This window comes from Hemicordylus capensis, chromosome 1 (genome assembly GCF_027244095.1).
Source record: "Hemicordylus capensis ecotype Gifberg chromosome 1, rHemCap1.1.pri, whole genome shotgun sequence".
Classification (NCBI taxonomy): domain Eukaryota; kingdom Metazoa; phylum Chordata; class Lepidosauria; order Squamata; family Cordylidae; genus Hemicordylus; species Hemicordylus capensis.
Genome location: NC_069657.1, coordinates 130,445,773 through 130,469,979, shown reverse-complemented (window position 1 = coordinate 130,469,979; position 24,207 = coordinate 130,445,773). Strand labels below are relative to the sequence as shown.

Here is a 24,207-nt window from a genome sequence, read left to right as displayed (position 1 = left end):
TATTGTTGTATTATTACAAGCAGTGGTATGCTGCCTTGAGGATCTTTTGAAAGAAAGGCCATGTATGAAGAACATAATAAATTAAACCATGGTTCCATGTGACATCCCCACACCTTGGGCTTATGTACTCCCTCCTCCACAACACACAGAAGGATAGGAAAGATTCTACTTCCTATCCTGATTTGAAACAAGTCAAGATTTGCTATGATGTCCGAACATGGCAAATCCTAGTTTGTTCTTACCAAGGTTTGGGAACAAGCCAGGATATGAAACTGTTAGTGGGAGCATCCCCCAGAGCAGGGCTGCTCAACTCTGGACCTCCTGCAAATGTTGGCCTACAGTTCCCATAATCCCTAGCTATTAGCCACTGTGGCTGGGGATTATGGGAGTTCAAAAACAGATGTGGGGGGCCTAAGTTAATCAGGCCTGCCCCAGAGGCTCTTGTGTCATAACGCTGGCCTATAGGGAAGGTAGGATAATAGATTCTTGTGGCATTTCCTCCTTCCACCCTTCCCACTGGCAAGCGCCCCCCCCCCCAAGACTACTGTGAGGACGCAGGGGCCTTTGGGAGAAAGCCCACTGCTCGGTGGAGGGGGGAGAGTTGCCTCAGAAGGACTTGGCAGGGGTGGCAGCAGCTCGTCTTCTTCTCATGCTCTGAGGGTGGGAAGAAGAGCTGCTGCCACCCACCTGGTGGGTGCAACAGTGCTGCAGGGAGCTGCTGCCACCTACCCAGCACCACCAGGTGGGCAGTGCAACCTGGTGCCAATCCTGGAAATATTAATTGAATATATACATATTCAATTTACAAAAGTAATTTCAATCAAGTTTGGATAGGTACTACCTGAAATCTGATAGACTCCCCCCACTCATTCCTTTTATGGAAACAGCACAATGCGGGGCGGGGGGGGGCGGGCGTGGATAGGCCATCACATTTGAAACTTATTTGAATGCCAGAATAAATGGTAGACCAGAGAGAGATTATCTGATACTAAATAAGTATTTTTCAGTGCAGCGAGTGTTTTCCTTCATTTTATGCTAGCTGAGGAAAAGTACATTCGCTGTGGATGCAGCCCAGCTTGAAAAACTCTTGTCAACAATGAGGCAGTGATCCAAATTCTGGTTGGAATTACTAACTGATAGTAACCTTCTATCTGAGCTGAATATTCTGAATCAGGGCATTAGAATGACGTTCTCTTTATATTATTATTTATGCACACAGGTCATATTCTGGCCAGTATCAGTTCCTTCTTGACATTGTCTAAGGTGAAAAACTGATGCTAAAACAGTCTTTCAGTATTTGGTGTAAATATGTCCAGAGGAATTTAGAACTGAGGAGCAGATAATAAACACATCTGCTGCTAAGAGTTTCCCCAGGAGGACTGGCAGCAGATGAAAGCCTTGTGACTACAACTAATCACTCTGTTGAATTTAAGTGAATCTTTGTATCTATGGCAAATTTTCTTGAAAACCATTCATATTGTCTCCTTCTCCACATTTTCTAATTAAAAATCAAGGCAATTAGCTATGTTCAAGAAAGGTTTTATTTTCCATGCTGGTAAAGGTTGACCAGTGCTAAGGGATATGCTGCTTTCAGAGGCTGGAAAATTATTCTCTACGTACATTGTTTTTTATAGCACAACATGGACCAATCATCTTAATGTTTCCTCTTTTCTTTCTGCTGTTCTTTCTTTGGTTTGGTCAACATTCATTTACCTTATTCCCCTCCTCTTTTTCTTCTGTCTCCTTTTCCTCTGTCGTACTTCTCCAGGGCGCTCTACCATTCGATGATGATAACTTGCGGCAGCTGCTGGAGAAAGTGAAACGTGGTGTGTTCCATATGCCACATTTCATCCCCCCAGACTGTCAGAACCTCTTGCGAGGGATGATTGAAGTGGATGCCTCGAAACGGCTGACGGTAAGGAGGCGTTCACTGTAGATCTCATGACTTCAGCTTTGTGAGGTAACCAGTGTCTCTGCATCTCAAACATGTATTTTTATTTAATGTTAGAGCTCTGCTGAAATATACAATTTGCTATTGGGACAAAATTTAATTGTTTGGATCTCAGTTTTCATTTTAAATTTAAAAAAATAAAATTGTTTAGGAATACAAGTTTCTAGTTCTTATGGCTGTGATGATAGGCTTGAAACTATGCATGTAATTCCAGTTGAAATCTTAGTTGTCAGACTAGATCTGAGTAGAAGTTACTAGGGATGAGCCCGAAGCATTTTGGCACCTCTTTGGAGAGGCGCTGAAATTCTTTGGCTCCCTGGAACTGTTTGCCACTGCACTGTTGCAACAGAAATACCTCCGTGCAAGTGGCAACTTGTGCCGCTTGCTCCTTTAAAACGCCATGCTGCGCCTATGGGATGCGTACCCCAACATCCCTCACACGGCATCAGCATGCCAATGCCATGCGAAGGATGCCGGGGGATGCATCCCATTGCCACGGAGCAGCGATTTAAAGGAGCAAGCGGCACAAGCTGCTGCTTGTACGGAGGTATTTCCATTGCAACAGCAACGTGGCAGGGTGGCGGGGGCTTGGAGGACGGGCAGGTAGGACCTGCCCATCTCCTCTTAAGGGAACCACTTGCCGCCCTTGGATGTGCATTGAAGCAATTTGGTGCACATCCCTGGAAGTTACAGAGGGCAGTAGAGGGATTTCAGCAACCTGTATCTCTTCCTCCCTACCCTCCAGATAATTAGCAAGAACATAAATATGCAAAGTAGCTTTTTTAGCCCCAGAATTTGAGTTATCGTGGTGTAGAAGTATGGTTCCCCACCCCCAGCATAAAATACAATCAGCCTTGTTTTATTGTTTTTTAATCCTCTCCTTTCAGTGTCCTGGCTCTGTCATCTGTATCAGAATCAAATAGCTGACTGACAGGCAGGAGTGACTTTGGAAACCCTGGAAATAACGTGCCCTGGGAATTTTTGTACCCGAGATGCTGCATCCTAGGCATATTCCAGGTTATCTGATGTCCATACTAAGGACTATCCGCATTTCCTCAGGTCCTTGGTGCCTGGTATGCTACCATTGAAGTTTTGGATGAGAGGAATGATGGCTTTGCAGAGAGTTCTCCGTTGAGATCTTCTCTTTTCTGCTATCACCATGTAGTGGGAAGGGAGGGGGCTGTTATGTTGGCAGGGACCCCTGGTAATGGTGTCAGCAAACTAATTATGAGCTGGGCCTGAAATTCTTCAGAGTTTGGGCTCAGCTTATAATCAGTTCATGGTGGGGTTGGATTTGAACCACACGTCTCCCATCATAGACCTCCATTTCTGAACTTCAGTGTCATCACTATTTGGAATCAACCTTTGTAGAATCTTCATAGCCAGTAATGTTGTTGTGTGTTTGTGTGTGGCGAGAATTACCTTTTTTTTAGGGAATTTTTACTCAAGGTGCTTCTTGCTTCCCAGCCCCTTAAGAACTTGTGCCAAGGGTTGCCTTGTAGCACATTTTAAGGGTATTCACACGCACAGCCTGACTCAGTCTAGGGCAGCCCAGCCTGAGTTAGGCTGCACCAGGAGTAAGGTTGCTCCTGATGCTGCCCCCATGGCAAGCCCCAGTATTTAACCCAACGTTTAATCACCGCCAGATTAAACAGCTCCCCCTCCCAGCCCTACCACCAGGGAGTAGCCATGCTCATGCCCTGGGGCACCCTGGGATGCAGGAAGGGGAAATTCTCCCTCTCTTAGCATTTCCCTTTGCTGTGCTGCCACACGTGTGGGAGCACAGTGTGGCAGAGGTAAGGCCAGCAGCCTCTCATCTCCCAGGGAAGGCAAGCGAGCTCCTACCTTCTCCACAGCCCACCAACCCTCCCCAGGGAGGTTGTGTGCATGGCCTCTTTATGTATACCACATTAGTGCTGTGGTGTCAGAAGAACTCACCAGCAATTTTGAAAAGCAAGATTTTAACTCCCTTTTTAAAAAAAAAAGTTTTGTAGATGCTTTTTCTGTCTGAATTCGGAAAGTATATATTTAGTCACCAGCTAAAAATACATATTATTATTTTTTATTATTATTTCGATTTCTACACCACCCTTCCAAAAATAACTCAAGGCTGTTTACAAAGAGAAACAACAAACAAATAAGATGGCTCCCTGTCCCCAAAGGGCTCACATTCTAAAACGAAACATAAGATAGACACCAGCAACAGTGACTGGAAGTACTGTACTGGGGGTGGATAGGGCCAGTTACTCTCCCCCTGCTAAATAAAGAGATATCACCACGGTAAAAGGTGCCTCTTTGCCCAGTTAGCAGGGGCAATTACATACTATTACATACTATTTTGTATGTAGTTATTGAGCTCACAGATTCCTTCTGTGTAAAGGTTTGCATAAAGAAATGTAAATTTAAAACTCCTCCTAGATCTTTATTTGCTAAAATATTTATAAATCACAATTCAGATCAGTGTTTGGTTTCTCCACAGAAGATAGCACACTATTGAGTCATTCTAAACAGAATGGTGATTTAAGGATTTGAGCCTCTCCCCAAACACATCTGCTAGGGACAGAAATGAACTCCTTACCTCATTGCATAGTACTGTAATTACCTATCTTTCAGTTACCTATCTTTCATCTTTCATTATCAGTCTGTTTCATGCAGCTTGGTGAGTGATTCATATGAATTCTGTCTAATAAAGGCTTCCTGAGCCTTTTGGAAGGATGATATAAACGTTTTAATAATAAATAAATAATAAATGAATAATATCCTGGTTCATCGCATCCTAGGAATCTTTGAGTTCCAATGTGCCCGAGAATATTTGCCCCCAAGAATGCAGGCATTTTGTCCATCTGCTCATGTCTCAAACTGTAGTGTATGTGTTCTAGAATTGGCTCTACTCCCTGGTTTGCAACTTGCAACTATTACACAAACTAAAGCAAAGTTTCAGTGATTCATGATTTAATTTGGTTTGGGGGTGATTGCAGTGTTTTATGATCAGGCCATAATTTAACTGAAGTGGCTAAGACTGTTTGCATTTGAAATCAGCTTTGTCCACTCTTTCCACTGTGTCTGAGGGTAAGCTCTGTGCAACATGAAAGTTTGCATGTGTTCATATTTTGAGTTCTGCTATGGATTCTTCTGATATGTACTGATATGTACTGGTTACATCTGAGGTTTGAGAGCACGATACCTATTTATTTTAGAGGGATATACATAACTGCAGACTCTGTTTGGCCACAAGCCAATGATGATGCATAGAAGTCAGTCTCAGAATCTCCTTGATTTCAACGGCTGGGGACTGCATCCAACGTTTTCATTTGGCTGCTGGGTTCCTTTTTTATATAGTTTGCTGACAGCAGTTTTGTCATTCAATTGTTTTGGCATCTTCATTGCATGGACATCTGCAGAACTGTGGTCCTTGTTCCCTCCCTCTCCAGAATAACACCGGCACTTCCACTGTCTCTGTCTCTATGGCGCTTGTTGTTATAGTGCAAGTAGAAAACTCTCTAAGTTGGGCCCATCATATAGAGAAATGGGATTGTAAATGTTTCCTCCCAAATGGTGCTAAATGTAGGAAGCACCAGTGAAAGAAGCGAGAGAAATCCTTTGGGAAGACTTGTTAAAAGCCTTGGTCACTTAAACGCATTTAAATGCCCTGTTTGTATGAAGGTAGAAGGAGTGTGATTAACTCCCACTGTGGATCACCCTCCCTTGCACTGCTCAGCAAAAAGCCTACAGTCTTAGGGTCAAAATCAATTGCCCTCTTGCAACCCTTCCTTGTCACTTTAAAGTAGATGAAAAGCAACAAAGCATTAATTAATTACTGTATTTATTTTTAAAAAACACCACAGAAGCAATGAATATGTTGCAGCAGCAAGCAGGCACGTGCGATATTTATTATCATAATATTTCTGTGCAATTAAATTGGAATAAGAATAGAGACTAGTTTTACACAACACTTTTCATATCCCCAACCAGGAAATCTGAACATGCTTTCAGAGATAAAAGGCACAGTGCTATGAGATAAAAGACAGCGCTGTGAGTGTATTCTTAAGGGCAATTCTTGACCAGTTGCTCTTTGGCACTGTGTAGCAGAATTAGCTTGAAGTGGCAAGAACTACAGAAATAGATGGAACTCCATTTGATCTCTTTATGTGGAAGGTTAAAAGGCCGTTGACAGGAGCAGCCACTGAGGACAGTGCCGGGGGTGTGTGTGTCAGTGAGAAGCACCTTTAAGAAGTAATAAGCAGATGCTTACCAGTGTGTAAGCAGCACCTGAAAGCTGCCATGCTCTGCCCGCAATCCCACATGGGGCACGCCATGCAGCATCTTCCATGGCGGGGCCCTGGTCACTGCACTCTGCAGATGTCAGGTGGAGCACTCCTGCTCCGCATGGGATTGCAGGTGGAGCATGGCAGCTTGCAGGTGCTGCTTACACACTGGTAAGCACCTGCTAATTATTCCTTAAAGGTGCCTCTCGTCATCATCGCTCCTGGTCTTTGACTTGAATTGTGAAGTTGCAGATCCTTCTTTCTTGGAAACCATTGATTTCTTACTAAAACATCTTCAGATGTGAGCCAGGAAAGACTGGGAGTCTCAAATGATACTTGGATATGTCTTGGCAATCATATCTGCACTCTTTCGGCAGCCATTAATGGCTATCATTTCTTCTTTACATCATGTGTCATGTATGCATGCCAGACAGAAGACTCTCTCAATACTCAAGGTGGGCATTGTACACTGAACTAGGAAATTAGGGTAGAAAATTAGACAAAGCAAGTTTATTCAGAGTCATAACATTGTTTAAAATATCTCTTAAAATACAAAACATCTCTGAAGTGCAGTGTTGTACATCACATTGTTGTACATCAGTAAAACTCAATGGTTGTTCTCGCAACCAAGCGATGGGGAGCTTGAGGGTAGGCAGAAACCTACCTTCCTGATCCCACATGACATAAACCCACAAATCCACATGAGCGGAGCTGCAGTGAGCGAGGCAGCAATTGGGGAACGAAGCCGGGCTGCCAGGTATCCCACAGAGCACCGCACAAGCAGTGCAGTGCATTGGGAACATCCGTGCTGCTGGGCCACTCCTTCACCCAAGTTCTTTAACCAAGATGGCTGCCAGCAATCTGGGAACAGTTGCTGGCAGCTTGATGATCCACAGAACCAGTGAGTGAGGTAAGAGGCACACTATTTTCCTCCTACCTTACCATAAGCCAGCATTTAAAATCAGGGCTACCCAGGAGAGGAGTGGCAGGATCAGGAGGGCTGGTCATGTGAACCAGTATTTATTTGTTTATTTTTTTTGTTTATTATATTTCTAGACCTCCCCATCCAAAGGCTGTGGGCGGTGTACAATTTTTAAAAACTTAAAAACAAACACTATTTAAAACACATTGCTTAAAATAATATAAAAACAATTTAAAATCAATTCAGAACCATTTAAAACCAATTAAAGTACTTAAAAACAATTTTAAAACCTTGGAAGGCCAGGCCAAACACGTAAGCTTTTAGGGCTCTCTTGAAGGCCAACAGCAAGCCTAAATTGCAGATATCTGCTGGGAGTTCATTCCATAGGCCAGGAGCATCTACAGAGAAGGCCCAGTCCCGAGTCTCCACCAGACGTACCCATGGTAACTGTAGATGGACCTCTCCAGATGACCTCAATGTGCGATGGAGATGATACAGAAAGAGGTGCTCTCTAAGGTAGCCCAGACCCAAGCCATTCAGTTAGCCTAATCAATTAATCAACTAATTTGATTGAATGGAAGATTGCCTGTGAAACCTATATGCACTATCTTTGGTTTGGAGGCTGTTCTGGACTGGATGGGGGCAAACAAGCTGAAACTTAATCCAGATAAGACGGACGTGCTCTGGATTGGTAAAACTGATTATCCTAGTAGTGAGGTAAATCTGGTCTTGGATGGGGTCACACTCCCTCTGAAAGACAAAATCGGTAGCTTGGGGGTACTTCTGGACCCAACACTGTCCTTAGAGGCACAGGTGGCAGAAGTGTGCAGAAGTACCTTTTACCAGCTACAGCTGGTGCACCAGCTGCGACCCTACTTGGAGAAGTCAGACTTGACTTCAGTCACTCATGCTTTGGTAACGTCCAGATTAGACTACTGCAATGCACTCTATGTGGGGCTTCCCTTGAAGACAGTTCGGAAGCTTCAGCTGGTTCATAATTCTGCCACAAAGATGCTCATGGGTGCAAGTCACTTCACGAGTATTACACCCATCCTGCATCAGCTTTATTGGCTACCAGTCCGCTTCCAGGCTAGATTCAAGGTGCTGGTGTTGTCCTTAAAGCCCTACACAGCTTGGGGCCGCGGTACCTGTTGGACCACATTCGCCCATATGAATCTGCCAGGGCCCTCAGCTCGTCATCTCATGCCCTGCCCATAGCTCTGCCACTAACAGAGATCTGGATGGCGGGGACTAGAGACAGGGCCTTTTCAGTTGTGGCTCCTCAGCTTTGGAACGCCCTCCCTGAAGAGCTTCTCCATACTCCCTCTCTCAGTGTTTTTAAAAAACAACTAAAAACACATCTTTTAAAAGAGGCTTTTAAATGTTCCACCTGTTGCATATATCTGGTAGGTTCTTTAGATTTTAGTTTTTATCATTCTTAGTTTTTAGCTTTATGAATTTAATTTGGAATTTTAAAAGTTAATTATGATAGTGGTTTTTAGCTTGGATTTTCAACTTGTTTAATTTGGTTAATTTTATTAGTCTGATTTTATATTGTAACTGTTCTATAAATGTTGTGAGCTGCCCCAAGCAGTAATGTACTGGAGGGGCAGGGTATAAATATTTTCAATATATAAATATCTTGAACTCCATGGAAGAAAAAGCGAGATATAAATGCATTACAATAAATATGCTTTTCAGTATCCCTGCATAAAAGTTACTTCTGTCCTTGAGCTGTGCCTTTTGCCCCATCTGGAAAAGAGATGTTTGAGGATAACAGCTTCCCAGCGTGTTATCACTGTGAAACAGCATAGTCCATAAAGTCTGGCTATCCCACCCAGAAATGATGAAAGGGAGCTCATGAGTTTGCAAAATTTGATGGAAAACATATACCACCCTCTGTTCTCAAACTCTCAAATCAGCTAAACCAAGGTGAGATAGGACATGTTTGCTAGCTGGTTAGGAGCAGAAGGCCCAACATGTTCCTCTTTTTTTTTTTAAGGGGGACTATTTGTCTTTCTTACCCACCTTCAAATCCTGTTCAGAGTATTATTTAATGTACTTTTGATTTAGGAAAATCCCTGTCACTCTGAAAAAGCTGCCTTATTAATAAAATTTAAAAAGTCATTCTGTGCTCAGCAGAGCTTTCCAGGGTAAGGAGCAATGGTTATATATTGCCTGTGATTTGCTGGCTGTCGGGACCTCCTTCCCTCTGTCGCAAAGCAGTCTTGTGCTCGCTCACACATTCACGCACATGTTTTGGCTTACCAGATCTCATTAGCCTGGAAATGAAGTGGCAAGTCATGAGCGAGGGACAGCTGCCTCAGTTATTGCTGGCCAGTTTAAGAGGCCTCTAATCCCAGCCTCCAGCCATTAGGGCTTACACGTGTTCCAGGTCTCTGCGCACTCCTAGGTCACACATTGCGCCAGGCCATGTGAACAGTGCATATTACCTTGCAAACTCAGTCAACTCTTATAAAGTCCATTCACTTGGAATCAGTAGCCATCAAACAGTCTGCCTCCTTTGTTATAGGCTGGTTCTAGCAAGAGTGGTCTCTGATGACCCAGAGTAAGTGTGACGTATGACCTTTATGCAGGAAAGGAGAGTTTTGAATATGGCTTGGATAATTTTGATTCCACAAGAGAACTTGACATATACCTTCAGTGTAGAGTTGCTGCTGTACTAAAGGCATAACTTTAGCCTCTGCCATGGCTATTTCAACCCCTGGACTTGTCTACCCAAACAGCTTCTGTGTCCTTACGAAATCCCTTAATCTCACACAGGTTTTGGCATGTCCTTCCCTTGCCCAACCTCCAAGGGAGGCAATGAGAACTTAATTGTGCAGAGCAAGAGGTTGGAACTGGAACTTCTTCCTGCTATGGAGCCAGTAAGGAAACAGGGATCTCATGTGGGCGAGGAAACCGCCCAAACTACTAGTCTTCATGTGACATATAATGGGATGTTTAGAAATGAAGTAGAAATTGTTCATCATCTGATACAGCAAAATTATAATTGGTTCATATAACAACAATACTAGACGATTTAACAAAAAAACAGTAGGCTTTAGTCTTGCCACTATAAAACCTTTTACATCTATGAATTTTGGTATCTATTTGTCTTTGTCCGCCAGTTGCCTTCATCGGAAACATATAACATGGTTCCAGTTTGAGTATGAGGAGCAAACACATGCAAGTCTGTTTGTTGGAGAAGGAATTAGTAATAGGGATGTGCAAACAAGTTTGACGTCGAACTGGTTCAGTTTGACCACTCGGGGTTGAACTGAACCATCTCATGTTTGGTCCGGCCCAGGACACCCCCTGACTGTGTGTGTGTGTGTGTGTGTGTGTATGAATTATTTTTTTACTTACCCCCTTCGAGGGAGTTGTTGGAGGCAGTGGGGTGTGTGTGTGTGTGTGTCTGTGGAGGTTCCCTCTCCCCCCACCGGCCTCCCTTCATGCCCATACCGGCCATTCGGCCAGCTCTTCAGCTCGACCAGGTCTTCCCACTCTGGCGTGGTGAACATTTTTGAGGCTGCCACACCTGTGCAATTGGCCTCTGCATGACCTGGGAGGAGGAGGAACCTCTGCGGATCCCCCCGCCACCTCCAACAACTGCCCCTAAGAGGGTAAGTAAAATTAAAAAAAAAATTTTTTTTAAAAGTTTGTGACCCCCCCCCCCCTGGACTGGAACGGAGAGGGAGTTCAAGGGGGTGCCGGACCAAACTGGCCCGGGCCGGTCCAGACTCAAACTCAACCAGACCAGCTGGTTCTGTGCACCCTCCTAATAAGTAGTACTGTATAGTCATAGCTTTCTGTCAGATGATTGCAAATGGACCGAGAGCCTTGTGAGGAGATTGACAATCCTGAGCTCTAGGCACTTTACTACATAACTCGCTGACCTAGCGCAGAGCATCTGCAACCCTAGTTCTTCCTGTTCTTCTTCTTCGCTGGCCAGCCCAGCAGCAGGCGCTTTCCTTTCCTGCCAGCCAGCTCAGCGGCGGGCGCTTTCCCTCTCCAGCCAGCCCGGCGGTGGCCACCATTTTCTCTCCCTGTACCCGTGGCTATCTGGCAGCTGCTCACAAACTCTCGCAAGAGCTGCCACACATGGAATTAGCCACGGGTATATCTTAGAGAAATAAATATACAGATAGATAGTTACAATCTTCACTAATGTAATTTAGGAACTGATTGTTTTATATGGTAATGATTCATTTTGGTTTTCTTCTTTCCTTGTAGCTAGAACACATTCAGAAGCACATATGGTATATGTAAGTAACTTTCCCTTGAAATTTGGATAGTTATCTTAAAATTAATGCATTTCAAGGACTCTAGAGGCTACTTGTTAACAGCTCCTGTACAGGAAACCATGTGCAGAGCAGAAGAAATTGGACATTCACAGAGGCCCCACCCTTCCCCTTTCTACTGGTCAGTGATCAGTGCTGTCAGAGTCTGGTGCATACTGCTTTCCCCCTTTTGGATGTGATAGAATCAATTACAAGACAGAGTCTTCTTTAAAATCTTGGGCAAAATACCTCGGTATCCTTTTGGCATTCCTGGGTCTTATCTCCACTCAGCTGCAGCAATATACATTTTCAAGCCATTGTTGCCCCCTTCATAGCCAGTCCACAACTTCCTTTAAAATGAGCAGGACTTGTGATTTCAAATTCTGCTAAAGTGTGCATAGATCTGCTACTGCAATGATAGGAGTGGCATCATTCAAGGGATTTAAAGAAAGGTAGACATTCTTAATGGCAAGAATGAAATGTTCCTACAGGTCAGGTGCAGAAAAGACAGCTAACTGCTGGAAAAGGATCCTGCACCATGGGTTTCATATGTAGTATAAGATGTTGATGTGCTTCATTGAGTGCTAATGAATAGCTGTTTGTTTCGCATTAAAGTGCTGGTAGGCTTAAAATAAAAATCCTGTATAACAAGTGGGTAACAAACTGATGCTTGAATGCTCATGCTGAGTGGATCTTTATTATGCCAGTAAATATTTATCTAGAGTTTTTCTCAGTCTGTACTGTTGAAAAGCTGTGCTTTTCTACCCAACGGCCTGGTTCTGCCCAACAGTTTGCTTACAACCACGAACACACTTACTTGAAAATAAGTTCCTCTGAAATAAATATTGGTTCCAGTAGGATTGTTTAGAATTGGGGATGCCAGCTAAAGAATCACAGTTCACCAGCACTCAAACCACTGAAAGTGAACTATGATTCATATCCTAGCAAGCACAACTATCACAGTGGTTTTGATGGGTATAGTGGCTTATTTACTTATATATAAGTTTATGTTATTTTCTAATAATTGTGTTCAAGGTGGTTCACAATGAAAACATCAATAATGAAGCCAGTGAACTAAAACATACAATACAGTTGTGCTAATATCATGGATGGTGTGTGAGATTACTCACACAAGTACAAGTCTATATCCCATCTACCCATTCCACATTAAAAGCTATAGCAATTTTGAATATTCCCCTCTGTTTCATTAATTATTTGAAAGGCTCCTCATTTATCCCCTTCAGTGCTCAAGCACGTCATCTTCATTTTTAAAAGAAATATATTTTAAGCTGTTCTACCCCATGGCAGAGTGTTTTGTTTTGTTTTTCCCACCAGCAAATGTTGTTTTGCTTTCCCCACCACCCTTTCTTTTTATAGGGCTGCAAATACCACTGAATATATGTCAATATTAAAGTAACATTGCCCTTTTAGCAAAGGCCATTAATCTGGAATGGTCCTTAAGTCAGGAGAGTACATAGCAAAAGAACATTAAAATAGCCTTGTTGGATCAGTAGAGCATAATGTCGAGGAATTAATAGCCAACATCCAGCGCAGTTTTATATGTTCATATCACTGCACTGCAAGGCTGCTGTGCCCTTCAAAGGCAGCATCGGGGTGCACAAAATGGCCAATTGAGTAAATGGCACTCCTTGGACAACTGTCCATTTTGCACAGCTCTGACACTGCCTCAGCATCAGACATGTAACATTGCACTGGATGTTGGCCAATATCAAGATCTATTTTAAACAACTGTATTTGAAAACAGGAGAACACACTTTGAGTGCCCATATTGAGACATATCTTCTATTAAATTAGGAGTTTCAAATCTGTGGTACCACCAGATGTTGCTGAACTACAACTCCCATCATCTCCAGATACAATTTATTGTGGCTTCCCATTTATTGTGGGAACCCCTGTATGAAAGAAAGAAAGAAAGAAAGAAAGAAAGAAAGAAAGAAAGAAAGAAAGAAAGAAAGAAATTGTAACTGAGTTACTGTTAGCATACACTATTTGAAACACAGAATCATTCATGGAGATGCAGCCACCCACATATGCCTTGAAACACACTTGTTTGGGTGAAGGCCTTGTAAGTGGCAATTGTTCATAGTTCACACTTTGGAATAATATTAATCAGTAAACGGAACTGTGCTTTGTAGACCTATAGCTCAAAGTTTGATCTGTTCATGGAGCAACACCTGTAATTACAGCAGGGGGGCACTTCCAAGTGATTCACAAGCATATGGTGCTGAAAGATTGCACAGCGGTGAGGCTGCTCATTATGTTGCTGTGAGGTTTCTGCTGCCTTTCTGATAAGGTACATAGAGAAGTTACTCTTTAAAGAGCCGAACCTGCAAAGTATTAAAGGTGTTCATCTGCTGTTGAGTTCTGAAGTTAGATGGAGGTTGGCTGAGGCTTCCTCCTTGGTAGGACAGGTGGCTTTTCATGATCAATTATTGCAACGAATGCTGCGATGTTTTAGTTTCCCCTCTTTCCCCTTTTTTGCAGAGGGGGCAAGAATGAGCCAGAACCAGAACAGCCCATTCCTCGAAAGGTGCAGATTCGCTCCCTCCCTTCCTTGGAAGACATTGATCCTGATGTTTTAGACAGCATGCACTCATTAGGTTGCTTCCGTGATAGAAATAAACTCTTACAGGACTTGTTATCAGAAGAGTAAGTACCCCGTCTTTCTTCACGTACCTTATGTGAGTATATGAGAAGAGCCACCGGATACAGCAGGGGGCTTATGCTTCTTTTATAGTTGTGCATTAAAGAGGGAGTTTGGACATATACAGCATTTCTCACCTCTGTGACACTATGATGTGACAAACAGCAATGGCTGAAAATTCTTCTTCAATGCAACTGTTATAGGTGTGGGAACTGTGTTATGTAAGTCACCCTAGTGTATGGTTTTCTTTATCTCTGGGCTATGTTAAAATGAAGTAATGGTTGTTATCCAGCTGTTTGGAAAGTGAAAGAACCTCCTTTTAGTAAATCAGACCAGTGATCCATGTAGCTTAGTACTGTCAATCCTCATCGGCAGTAGATCTCATACTTAGTTCTCCAAGGATGCTGAGGGCTTATGCTGTCTTAGCAGACATAGCATGTCATTGTGTAATCCTTCTTGGATTTTGTTCCCCAACTGTATGAGACTTCCCTCCTGATACTCTCCTTATCTCCTTCACTAACCTTTTGTATCTTTGTTCGTTCCCCTTAGTTCCCAAGCCCCCAGAATTATTTATTTTTATGTGTAGTTGTATTATTAAATAAAATTAGTGATTGAAGGAAGGAAGGAATAATTAATCTTTCTTGAATGGGACGATTTCAGACTGCTGATAATGGGTTGTATACTCAGATGCTCCTTCAAGTAAAACAAGTAAACAAATCTGCTTGCACATGGAATCTGCCCCTTTTACTTTCTGTTTTTCCCTGAGCAGAAAGTTTTGTAAACAGAGGAAGCATTTAGACCTGAAGACCTGCCAGCTGAAGTGGTAGTCCCACAAAAGGACTGCATGACATACTAGTCTGCACATTTGAAAAACAGTGCTCGTGGATTTAGGGACCAAATGTAGAACCTCCTCCATAGAAAGCATGTACTTTGCCATTGAGCTACAACCCATCCTAAGAAATAAGTTTTGCACAAGTGCCAACAGGGTGATGCAGGAATGAAGGAACTTCTACAGCACAATCTCTGCTTGTTTAATGGAGTTTACACAGGGCCCACCAAAAAGAATGCAGGTAGCACAGCCGTAGTACTTGGTGGTCTACACCCTGACACATATGGGCATGCCAGTGCATGCCTGCATTCCATGCATTGCCTTCATCTGAATAAGATATTCCTTTTTCAAAGGGTAAGCACAGACTATAAAACCCATGCACACACTAGAATTCTAAGAAATATATTGGGTAGAACCAGTACAGACATTACTGCAGCCGGCTTACCAGTGGAAATAACTGGTCTTGCAAGTGGTCTCCTCATGTAAGCAGTGTATCATCCCTCCTCATACAGATATACATACTCCTCATACAGATATACTGTACAATCATACAACACTTGCTCTGGCTCCTGATTCTAGTGTTTAAAACGTCAACATTGGGATTAATTTTTTGTAGAACTCTGGGAAGTTTTTATTTAATTGTTGTTGTTTTTCCAGAGAGAACCAAGAGAAAATGATTTATTTTCTTCTCCTTGATCGGAAAGAGAGATATCCCAGTCACGAAGATGAGGACCTACCTCCTAGAAACGAAATAGGTATATCTAGAAAGGATTCTGGTCTCTCCCATTTTTTCTCTTTTGATGTAGCCCTTGCTCCAGTGTCATTTTCTGTCATAATCAATCATTATAGTGCAATATTGAGCTTGACCCAAATGCTCCTTGCACATGCAAAAGGTCTAGTGTACACACAAGAACTTGCATGTCTGAAAAGGCTTCCAACTTCCAACTCTACTCTACTCTACTTACACACTTCTCACTCCATGCATAGAACAGCCTCAACTATGAAAAGCTGTGCTTGCACAATTCAGCTCATTTGCACAGTAGGACTTACTTTTGAGAGCAAGTGCATAGGGCTGTAGTGCACATGTCGTTGGACCACAGGCAATACCCTTGTATCATCTCACAACTAGCATGTCCTTGGTAGTGTAGGCACAAACAGAAAAAGGGAAACATTTCCAGTTTATTTAAATGAACTGTATGTAGCATTTCTCTCTCTCTCTCTCTCTCTCTCTCTCTTTCTCTCATTAAATCTCTCTTCTTTCTAAGTGAGAGTATTTTTGGATGTGCTGTTCCTGACTTCCTAAAGTGATCTCCCTAGATAATGAGGCATTGATTTTGGCTTCATGTTTTGGCAGGAAAGGAGCAGAGGATCATTGCTAGCAAAACTTCAACTACAGCGATAGTTGAATTTTAAGTTCCTGTGCAGACAAATGCAATGTTATTCCTCCAATATATCCTTTCCTCTTGTTTTGCACATCACAGTCATATATCGTACAATTTATTTAATACTCGAATGCAAACTAAATTTGTCTGTGCAGAAAGAAAAAAAAGTCTTCCCTGAATGTGTTAGCTTTATCTCTGAGCTGAATTTATCTGTTATCATATTTAAGAATTCTTGTGCATTATTATTCAAGTGTTAATTGCGCTTCCTTTCCCAGGGGAAGCAGGGTGGTTGAGTTCAGCTTCTTTGCTCCTAACAGTATCTCTGGGAATGCAGAGCAAGGTTTAATTGAGAGCAATCATGCTTCTGATTAATATCTCATCATTAGCCATTAACTATGGCCTTGAACAAAGAGATGAGAGGAAAGGATCAGATAAATGGTGATAGTCTAATAATAGTTGCTTAGAAAAATTGCTTCCATCAAAGATGCACATCATGCAGAGTCAGTGCTCCCTTTCTTCTGTACACATGGGCAAGTTTGGAAAAGAGACTGGAGAAAAAGTTGCCAGCTTTGGAATTCTGGTTAATGTTAAAGGAAAGATCTGATTCTTTATTTGGTTATTCTGATCTATTTTTAATTTGTTTGTGTTTCTATGCATGTTTGTGATTCCCTATTCTCAAAGGTTTATTTTCTTCCCCTTTATTAGACCAAAGTTTCTGCTTTTCTTTTTGTGATGGAAGGCTACCAGAGGTTTTCTGCATCCTTATTCCATTGTATTTCAATTCCATAAAAGTAAAACATATGAATATCCCATTTTTCAACCCACTGTTCTGTGTGACTGTGAAACTGGGTAGGAGCTCTAGGTAGGCTGATGTGTAAGGCCAAGTAGATCAGGAGTATATAATATGATATCATTGATTTATTATCTATGCCAAAGCAGCTTACAACAAATTAAAAAAACAAAAGTACAAAATACAGTATACAAAAACAAAGACCAGCAAAAACAGATGAGTAACATCAGCATAACATGCAAGTTTCTTCAGTGTAAATCCTATATAGCCTCCTCCAGTTTAAGAAGCGTTACATCCTGTGTTTCCTCATTTTTACTGCAGGACCCCATAACAGTGAATGGCTCTATCTTAACTGAAAAGTGCAAGCTAAGGCTGTTTCTTGGGTGCCTTTCTAAGATGCCTTTATCAAACCTAAATAGTTGGTTATAAACAAATAGTATAAAATACCTATATCTAAAATGGTCTTTTGCCCTCTCTGCTTGCAAATTACTCTTGATCTGGAGTATTACGGTGGTTTCATTTCACAATCAGAGAAGATTAAATTTTATAGAGAAACAAATGGATGAAAAATACATTTTTTTGATACAAGCTTTCCTGGCACTTCATCCCATCCAAAGGATAAGCCCTGTTTTTATTTCACCCTTCAGATAGTCAATCTCTATATTTATTCATATATTTGTATCTGTTGCACTGCAAGTCACTTTTGAAAACCTGCTGTGATATACTTAAACTACTGCAGGAGTGTCAAACATAAAAGTGAGATATATGGGACAAGGATTGTTAATGTTTCAGCTCTCCACCAGGGTTCCTCTGTCTCTGCAGAAAATATGGTTAAGGAGGAAATAAGGTATTATCAGCCAGAGAAATCTGAGATATTCAAAGCCATTCTAAGTTGACTACATTATCTCTACCTAAAGACCCCCCTAGAAAACGTGTGGACTCTCCAATGCTGAACAGACATGGGAAGCGGAGGCCGGAGAGGAAATCGATGGAGGTTCTGAGTGTGACAGATGGAGGATCACCAGTTCCAGCTCGCAGAGCAATTGAAATGGCACAGCATGGACAGAGGTAAGTGGTCCCCAAAGGCAAGAGACAGGAAGTCTGTGCCATTTGCCTTACACTTCAGAGGCTATAGCAGATGGCACAGTTGCACAGCAGGTTTTACCATAACAATGCACCACTGATATATGTGCTTCAGGCATCTGACCATGCAGCATTTTAGAGGAAGAGAGGCCCATCACAGGAAACTCTTTCTGCTTCTTGTGGTGTCTTCTTTTGTCACATCTTTGCTTCTCAGTCAGATCAGACCTGGGGGGGTGGGGGCAGGGGCGGGGGCGGGGATACCAACAGAGTTCTTAGTAAGCAAGAGGAAACCAATGTAGACCAAAGAGACACCATGGATTAAATCAGAATAAAATCATAGCCCAGTATGTGGAAGTGTGTTATTTCAGATCTCACTGACCGAGCAAACACAGTAGACATGATGTGGCAGTGAACAGTGGATGGTTAAAGAAAAGGAAGTTTACAGAAATCATCAGTTCAGTGCATCTCTTCTGGTTGTCTTTTGAATGGAGCTTAATTCTTGGTACTGAAGGAACTAAGGTCTATGAAATATACAGAAATATACTCAAAAGATCTATACATGCAAATCTTTTCAGCATCTAATTTAGTTCAGTCTTACAAGATCAGTTCAGTGCTTCGAATGTTAGGCTTTGTGCAGGAAGAGGGTCCCTCTCATAGAGTGTTTCTTGGTGAGCAGCCAAATACAAAGCGTGAGGATCACATGTGGTCCTGATTGAAGGTCCATAGCAGGTAAGCCTCTAGTGTGAAAAGAGACAATTCCCTCAAAGCTAACCGAGTTTTATAGCTAGGATACATGGTGAGGTATTTCTATTATTCTAGGTTCCAAAACCTATGGTAGTGGAATGCCTGAAAAAGAAGTGGTGACCGGTAAATAGAAATATATTCTGTTGTAAAGCTGCTGTGAGGAAGTTCATGAGACCACTTCCATCAAGATGACAGGCGAAGAAAGCAGGGCTGGGCATGCTGAGGCTAAACTACTGCTCAGCATGCTTAGATTGGTTCTCTGTTTCAATTCTAATAGTCCTTCCTGGGTGCTGATCCATTCAGCTCACTGGAATTGGAGTGCTGCAGGCATAGCTTGTGGGAGTTTCAGCAACTCATCTGCACACAGTTTGTTGCCTAGTGTTACATTGCAGTTGTTTGCACCAGATACTTGCCTAGGTCGAATAAAATAGCAATAAGCACCTGAGAAAGAAAACCCAGATTAGTGGCGGGGTGGGACGGGGGAGGATCATTTCCTGATTCTAAAATCTTGTCTCTAGATCCTGATACGTGGAGGTAGCTTGTGCAATTCCCAGCATCTCTCACATTAGGATTGTTACATCGCATGCATAGCAAGTTGTCAGAACAATGCAAATATTTCAGTTCTGTGTGTCTCATGAGGCTGGGTGGGTTTGGTGGGTTTGGGGTTTTTTATTTTTGTATTTTTTTGCTTTAAGTGTTGAAAAACATTGTTATAGTGGGAACTGATTAACTGATAGGGGCTTAGAAGGATTTTTTTAAAAAAAAATTTAAAGCAGAGCTATTAGAAACACCATACAAACCTGCTACAGTGTAGGTTATAAGGATTCAGAATGCAGGCCCAACATAACATCTGGAATATTCACTTGTGTGTGTGTTCGCCAGCAGATGCTAAAGGAAGAAACAAATATATGATTGGAGCAGGGGCATAGGTAGGGGAAAGCGGGCCCGTGTTCGCCCCTCTCCCAGGTGGCCCCTCGGAGTGAGGGAGAAGATGAAGAAAATAGGGAGGGGTGGAGCTGGGGGGCCCTCAGGAGCTGGGGGCCCCTGGTTCTTTGAGCATATCTGCTCAATTATAGCTACACCCCTGGATTGGAGGAAAGGAAAGGGAAAACACACAGAACAGATGGAACAGTTCTGGATTGTTTGAGTTGTGAGTGCACACTTTGAGAGAAGGTGTTTCAGTGCAGACATGAACTTTTGTAAGTCAGGTATAGTATCTTATCCTCAGAGGACAAAGGAACACAGCATAGATTGCTGGTAGAGTGATGATGTAGACTGTTCATTAACATATGCAGGTATCTGGAGATGATGAATATCTGACAGGGAGATCATTTGTCAGAATAATCAATAACACATGCACATACCTCCAGCAAAGAGGCAAACTTTAAGACTTACAGCAAAAATCTTAGCACCAAGCAGCCTGTGTAAGTAAGGCAGACGTTTGTAGATGTCTATCTTTGGGAGGCTGTAGTGCTACACTGACGAACTTCATTTTCAGGAGGTGTCTATACTACTTAACCATACTGTACAGAATTAAATGAACAGGAAATCCCTCTCCTCAATTAATCTAGGGAATAATAATTCTTTGAAGAAGGGCTAGAAATCTCTAACTGAGCATTCTCGGCACCCTTATATTAGTTTATATCAATTTATCTAGCATAGTTTATTTCAAATAATTTTAGGAATTGTAGTTTAATTCCTAGAATTATTTGAGGGAGGCTATGCTAGCAAAACTGATATAAACTAATATAGGTGTGCAATCAGTTTATAATGTGCATGTTCTTTTTCTGATTGATTTCAAGAGGTTGGTTGAGTATTGAACAAGGGTAGAAGAGAATAATCACTCCTCTTTAGTTTAATATACAAAAGGACAAAAAGAAGTATTGCTACTGACACAAAGTTTGGAAGGCTCTTAAGTAGGCAAGAGTTTTTCTTCCTTCTTACTTGTGTTTTTTTTAATTTCCAGTGCCATACTCCTGCTTCTGTGAACAGTTGCTTCTTTGCAGAATATATATAATGGTGCCACTGTTGCATGTATCTGTGGCTGACTAGGGGTTCCTATAGCTCTGACATCCTCTAGGAGTGGCCATCCATTGCTTGGAAACAGGAGAGAAGAACCAAATGGGACAATTATTTATAGGCTTTGGGCAGACATCTAGCCTTTCTTTGACTTGACTTTGAAGAAGCTTCCCTTTATTTAACATAGTGGGGGGTCTGCAAAAATGGCTGTGCACCAGCATAACTTTATCTCTGGTTGCTTTCTGTCTGTCTGTGCTTTAAATTTTTTGTTGCCTTGCATTGTCTTCCTGGCTGTCTGAGGCACACTTAAAAGTGCACAAATATCTGTTGTGCATCATTCTGGTTGGCCAGCCTTTCTTAATCCTGCTAATTGCCCACCAAATGTACTGTGAGGAAAAGTGCTCTTAGCTCCTTGAATATTTGTATTTTCCTCTCAGTATCTCCACCTGTTCATTCCTGTTCTTCTCACCTTCCTGTTCATTGCTACTAAGGGAAAAGTCTATGAAAGAAATAAATGCAGTGAATCTCCTGAAGCCAACTTGGTTTCAACTTTTCTCTTTTGAGAATCCTGCTTCCTTCATTTGCTGTTTTGATTATTTAAACTTCATTTCCATTTACTGTATTATTTCTCTCGTGAGGGCTTTGGTACATCCAGTTGTTCTTGTTCATCATATTTAAAATCAGCCTTCCATATCCCCCAAGATACATCAATGCCATAGCAGCTGCCTCATTCATCGTGCATTTTCCTGCAACAGATTATTTTTCCCAAAGATGGGTGTCATAGGCTGTACATTCATGTTAAAGCAAGCGGGACAGTGTGGAGTGAGTAGATTGTGAACTAGAAGGAAACTTCTTAAAGCTGGTTCTATCAGCAAACTGAAGTCCTTTTTGCGGGGTGGGGAGGGGGTCCTTACTCTGATTATTTGGAAAGGCAATTCATATTAGGTGTCTTCCAGCCCAACTGCCTGTAGGCCACATGCCTAGCCATTTGTAAGGGCTTATGGATTATTGCTTCTTTTGACCCTTGTTTGCAAACTGAACCTTGTAATGGTGGGGAGCAGAGGGCTTGTGGCAACAAAACCTGTGCAGAAAGGGCCATTTTGAATTGCTAGACTGAATCTGCATTCTTCAGCCCATGTTTAATATTAGTGGCTTTTCATTTTCCCATCTGAATTGTGTCATGTCGTGCTCATCTCTGCTGGCATATATCATACTAGCTTGGGTCGCCATATAACAGGGCAAATGGTATTTTAGGAGGCCATGTCATTTTAGGAGTCCTAGAAATACTATATACATGGTTTGTATGAAATGCACCTTACCTCATGTCACGACTATTATTGCCAAAAAAAATTCTACTTGATCCTTCACTATTAAATCAATGTTAAATCTGCCAGTGACTTGCTGGTGCAGGATACGGCCAAATATAAGTTAAAAGCACCCATCAATTTAAGGAGCTCTTGGTCCTATCAAGATCAGGGCACCAACTGGTAAAGGAACAAGGGCCTTATTTTGGCACATTTCTTCAAGAGCGGTTGGGGTAACTGGGTGGGTGGGTCTCAGGGACTGCATCAGGTGAATCTCATATGAATGTCCACATTAGTAACTTTGTTTTCTCACTTTGTTCCTGCCATAGTAAAACAATGTTCAGTAAAAGCCTGGATATCTGTGACGCCAATCCCAAATTCAACAAAGAAGAAAGGTATAAACACCAACAATCTGTTCCTCTCCTTTACCTCACTGCTATTCCTTAAAGATGCAGTACTTACCTTTTCTACTGGGGGCAAATTTGCTTGCACTCTGAGAGACAGACGCAGCCAAGGATGGAAAAGCGTTAACTATCTTTAGAGTATTACAGTATGCATTTTTGTGCATCAGTCTTGAGGTGCTTTATGCATGGCAAAGGTACACATGGCTCCTGTATTTTTAATAGTTGCATAGAAGAGAGAATTTTAGCACTGGCAGCTTTTCTCACCTCTGCATAATAAGCTGGAGTTCCCAGAATTCCCTCTCCTACAGAACTGTGAAAACTAAAGGAGCCCGGTCTGCTTTTGCTTATGGTTGCCCTAGTCTGTGCTGTGGCTTAATATCAATAATCTTGTGTAACACTACATGTGTTAACTTTGACAAACATAACCCACAAATTCACCTAGTTAAGGGGTCAGATTAGCTGGTCATGAAAACATTCACTAGCAAGGTGGAGGCTGCTCTGATCCATTCAGCTGGAGAATTCCTCTCAGCAATACAAACAAAATGAATTAGGCCTCCACCACTGAAGCATTTTCCTTTCAAATATAGATAACAGGGTGGTGTTAAAATCTTGCTGAGGTCAGGGGGAAATCTCCCTTGTCATTGTGGACCGCACCCCCAGCTTCTTAACTAGAAACCTTTTGCAACGTCACTCTTATACTCTGCAACATAGAAGCACTGATGCTCAAGCCTGTTTGGGTGAGCTCGAAGCCTTTAATCTTGACATGCCGAGACTCATTGTGGTGACACAGGTGTGAAAAGAAAACACAGTATTCAAAGGTATCTTGGTCTATAGTCAACCTGCAGGTAGAGAGGAAAGAAGTCTTAACCATGGCATGGTGATACAAGTGGTAAACAAACAAACAAATAATATAGCCTTTTAAAGCACTTCACTGTATCATCTTAGGTAGGTCAGTATTATTATCCCCTTATTGTAGATCAGGGGCTGAGATGGAGAGGAATTGGCATTAAGGGCACTAAGGTGCTTTCCAGACTAGACCCTGCAATGGGGTCAGGTCACATCTCAGAAGTGTGCTTCCACACTTACCGCAGTCCCTACACGGACAGCAGGGTGCCGTTCACATTTCTGATGCCTTGTTTCGAATTTAATCGCTGCGAAATGGAGCTACGATGTTGTACATCCGGCATGAAGAAGTTGCTGTTTTGTTAGTTGCTGTGAGACTGCTCCCCCTGCTGTTTCCGTTGCAAATGCGACTTGCCCGAACAGAGACATTTTACTGCTGATGAGAAGCTAGTCTAGAAAGCACCCTAGTGAGTTCATGGCAGCAGCAAGATTTGACCTGAAGTAGAACTTTTTTCTGATGTATAGCTTGTTCATTGAGCCATGATGCTATACTGACTCTAATATTGAAAATAGTTTCCTGGGCTAAGCTTTGGTGAACCCTGGCTCAGATTATGCCCTGAAAACTTCACATTAGCTTTTTTGGTAGGTTGTGAATCCTACAAAAGTCCACTAAATTGTTAAGGAAGGTCCACTAAATACAAATGTTAAAGGCATACAGGTGTC

The 24,207-nt window shown here is 42.2% G+C and overlaps 1 protein-coding gene across 18 annotated transcripts in view; it reads left to right on the top strand.

Moving 5' to 3' along the window:
* BRSK2 (BR serine/threonine kinase 2) overlaps nt 1–24,207 on the top strand; it is a 731,324-nt gene that overhangs the window by 630,950 nt on the left and 76,167 nt on the right. For 15 of the 18 annotated variants that reach the window (XM_053285865.1, XM_053285871.1, XM_053285864.1 and 12 more), the window contains 6 exons: nt 1,769–1,915; nt 11,375–11,406; nt 13,927–14,091; nt 15,573–15,670; nt 18,005–18,155; nt 22,567–22,632. In XM_053285865.1, the coding sequence (XP_053141840.1) occupies nt 1,769–1,915; nt 11,375–11,406; nt 13,927–14,091; nt 15,573–15,670; nt 18,005–18,155; nt 22,567–22,632 (659 nt within the window). The remainder of the gene's footprint in view (nt 1–1,768; nt 1,916–11,374; nt 11,407–13,926; nt 14,092–15,572; nt 15,671–18,004; nt 18,156–22,566; nt 22,633–24,207) is intronic. The other 3 variants (XM_053285863.1, XM_053285861.1, XM_053285860.1) reach the window with 1 other exon arrangement.